Raw genomic sequence first — 1,548 nt, forward strand, 5'->3', positions numbered from 1 at the left:
TGTTTAAAAAGGGTTATTATTTTTTTTCTAAATTAAACCCTTTAAATTTTGGATTAAATGAAATGAATTTGATTAATCCAAAAAAATAACGAATTAAATAGATTATTCCACTAAAAAAATTTGTTTATTTAACATTTTTTGCAAAAGTGGCAGCTTGTATAACCTGTGGCTTTAAACGGACTGTCTCATTTGACAATTTTAATTAATTTGATGCTTAATTTTTTTTTTTTAACATTTGCATAGTTAATATAGTATTTAAAAAAAACCTCTCGCAGTAGCACTCGTTATTCTAAGAAGGAAAAAAAATAAAAGAAAAGCTTTAAAATAAATTTAAATTATACTATATATGTTCATAATTTCTTAGCTATCTACTTAAGCATTATTATCAGGTCTAAAAACCAGAATGTCTCCTTTAACTATACTTTTTTTTTTTTTATCAAAGACGGGAAGACTTGAATTTGCCACCTCTTAAGTGAGTATAGAAACACTATGCCATTTGAGTTATAACTCATTAGCATCTCGTTTAACTATTTGATGACAATTTTTTTTGGGTATATTTATATAGTTGATATATTATTTAAAGAAAATCTCTCGCAGTAGCTAGTACTCGTTATTCTAAGAAGAAGAAAAACTAAAATTGATCTAAACTATGTTTATAATTTCTTAGCTAGCTTCTCAAGCAATATTATTATTATTGCCTTTTTAAAATTAATGTCAACTATCTTTATTGTTTCTTAAGCATTGCCTTTCCCTAAAATATAAAAAAGAATTAAGTAATTCGTATCACGAACCATCATCATTTGTCGCTGTCCTTTGATTTTGGATAAAGATGACCACTCTCCAATCTCCAAGTATATATAGAAAGATAGGAGATAGAGAAGAGAGAATTGGAATTAGAATTAGAATAAAAAAAAAAAATGGAGTGGAGAAAATGTTATCTGGATTTAATGTTAGTGCCATTAGGAATTCTTATGAGTATTTGTTATCATATTTGGTTGTGGCATAAGACTCGCACACACCCTTTTTCCACCTCTATCGGAATCAATGCTAATGCTCGACGATTTTGGGTCCCTGCCATGTTGAAGGTACTATTATATATATATTCTCCTCAAAATTAATTTAATCAATATCACATAATTTGCACTCTTATTACTTTTCATATATGTTACATATTACACATATTACTATGCTTTGCTTTAATTATTATATATATAGTTCAAGAGGTTTTTTTTTTTCTCAAAAGAAAAAGAAAATTAAATAATATATAACTCTTCTGGATTTTTGCTTTGGAATGGTAGAAAAAGCATCTATAATGTATTAATGTATGTATATAGTTGAACTTTACCTAACTTTCAATTTGATTTTTATTTTACCATTTATAAACTAAACGAAAGAGCTACGTGTTTGAACTCTTTGAAATTAATATCTATCTAGCTATTATATAAAGAGAATATGAAATTAAAGTAATTTAATGTTTAATGTTTTAAAAAATATTTTTCATTATAAATGAAGATATGTTATTAATTTCAATAATTAAACTCATAACTA

General features: G+C 25.4%; 1 protein-coding gene across 1 annotated transcript in view; it reads left to right on the forward strand.

The window, feature by feature from the left end:
* The window catches only part of LOC107642198, a 2,248-nt gene continuing 1,585 nt past the window's right edge, over positions 886–1,548 (forward strand). The window contains exon 1 of the mRNA XM_016345501.2: positions 886–1,085. Within this exon, the coding sequence (XP_016200987.1) occupies positions 918–1,085 (168 nt within the window). The 5' untranslated portion in view covers positions 886–917. The remainder of the gene's footprint in view (positions 1,086–1,548) is intronic.

This window comes from Arachis ipaensis, chromosome B05 (assembly GCF_000816755.2).
Source record: "Arachis ipaensis cultivar K30076 chromosome B05, Araip1.1, whole genome shotgun sequence".
In the NCBI taxonomy this organism is placed as follows: domain Eukaryota; kingdom Viridiplantae; phylum Streptophyta; class Magnoliopsida; order Fabales; family Fabaceae; genus Arachis; species Arachis ipaensis.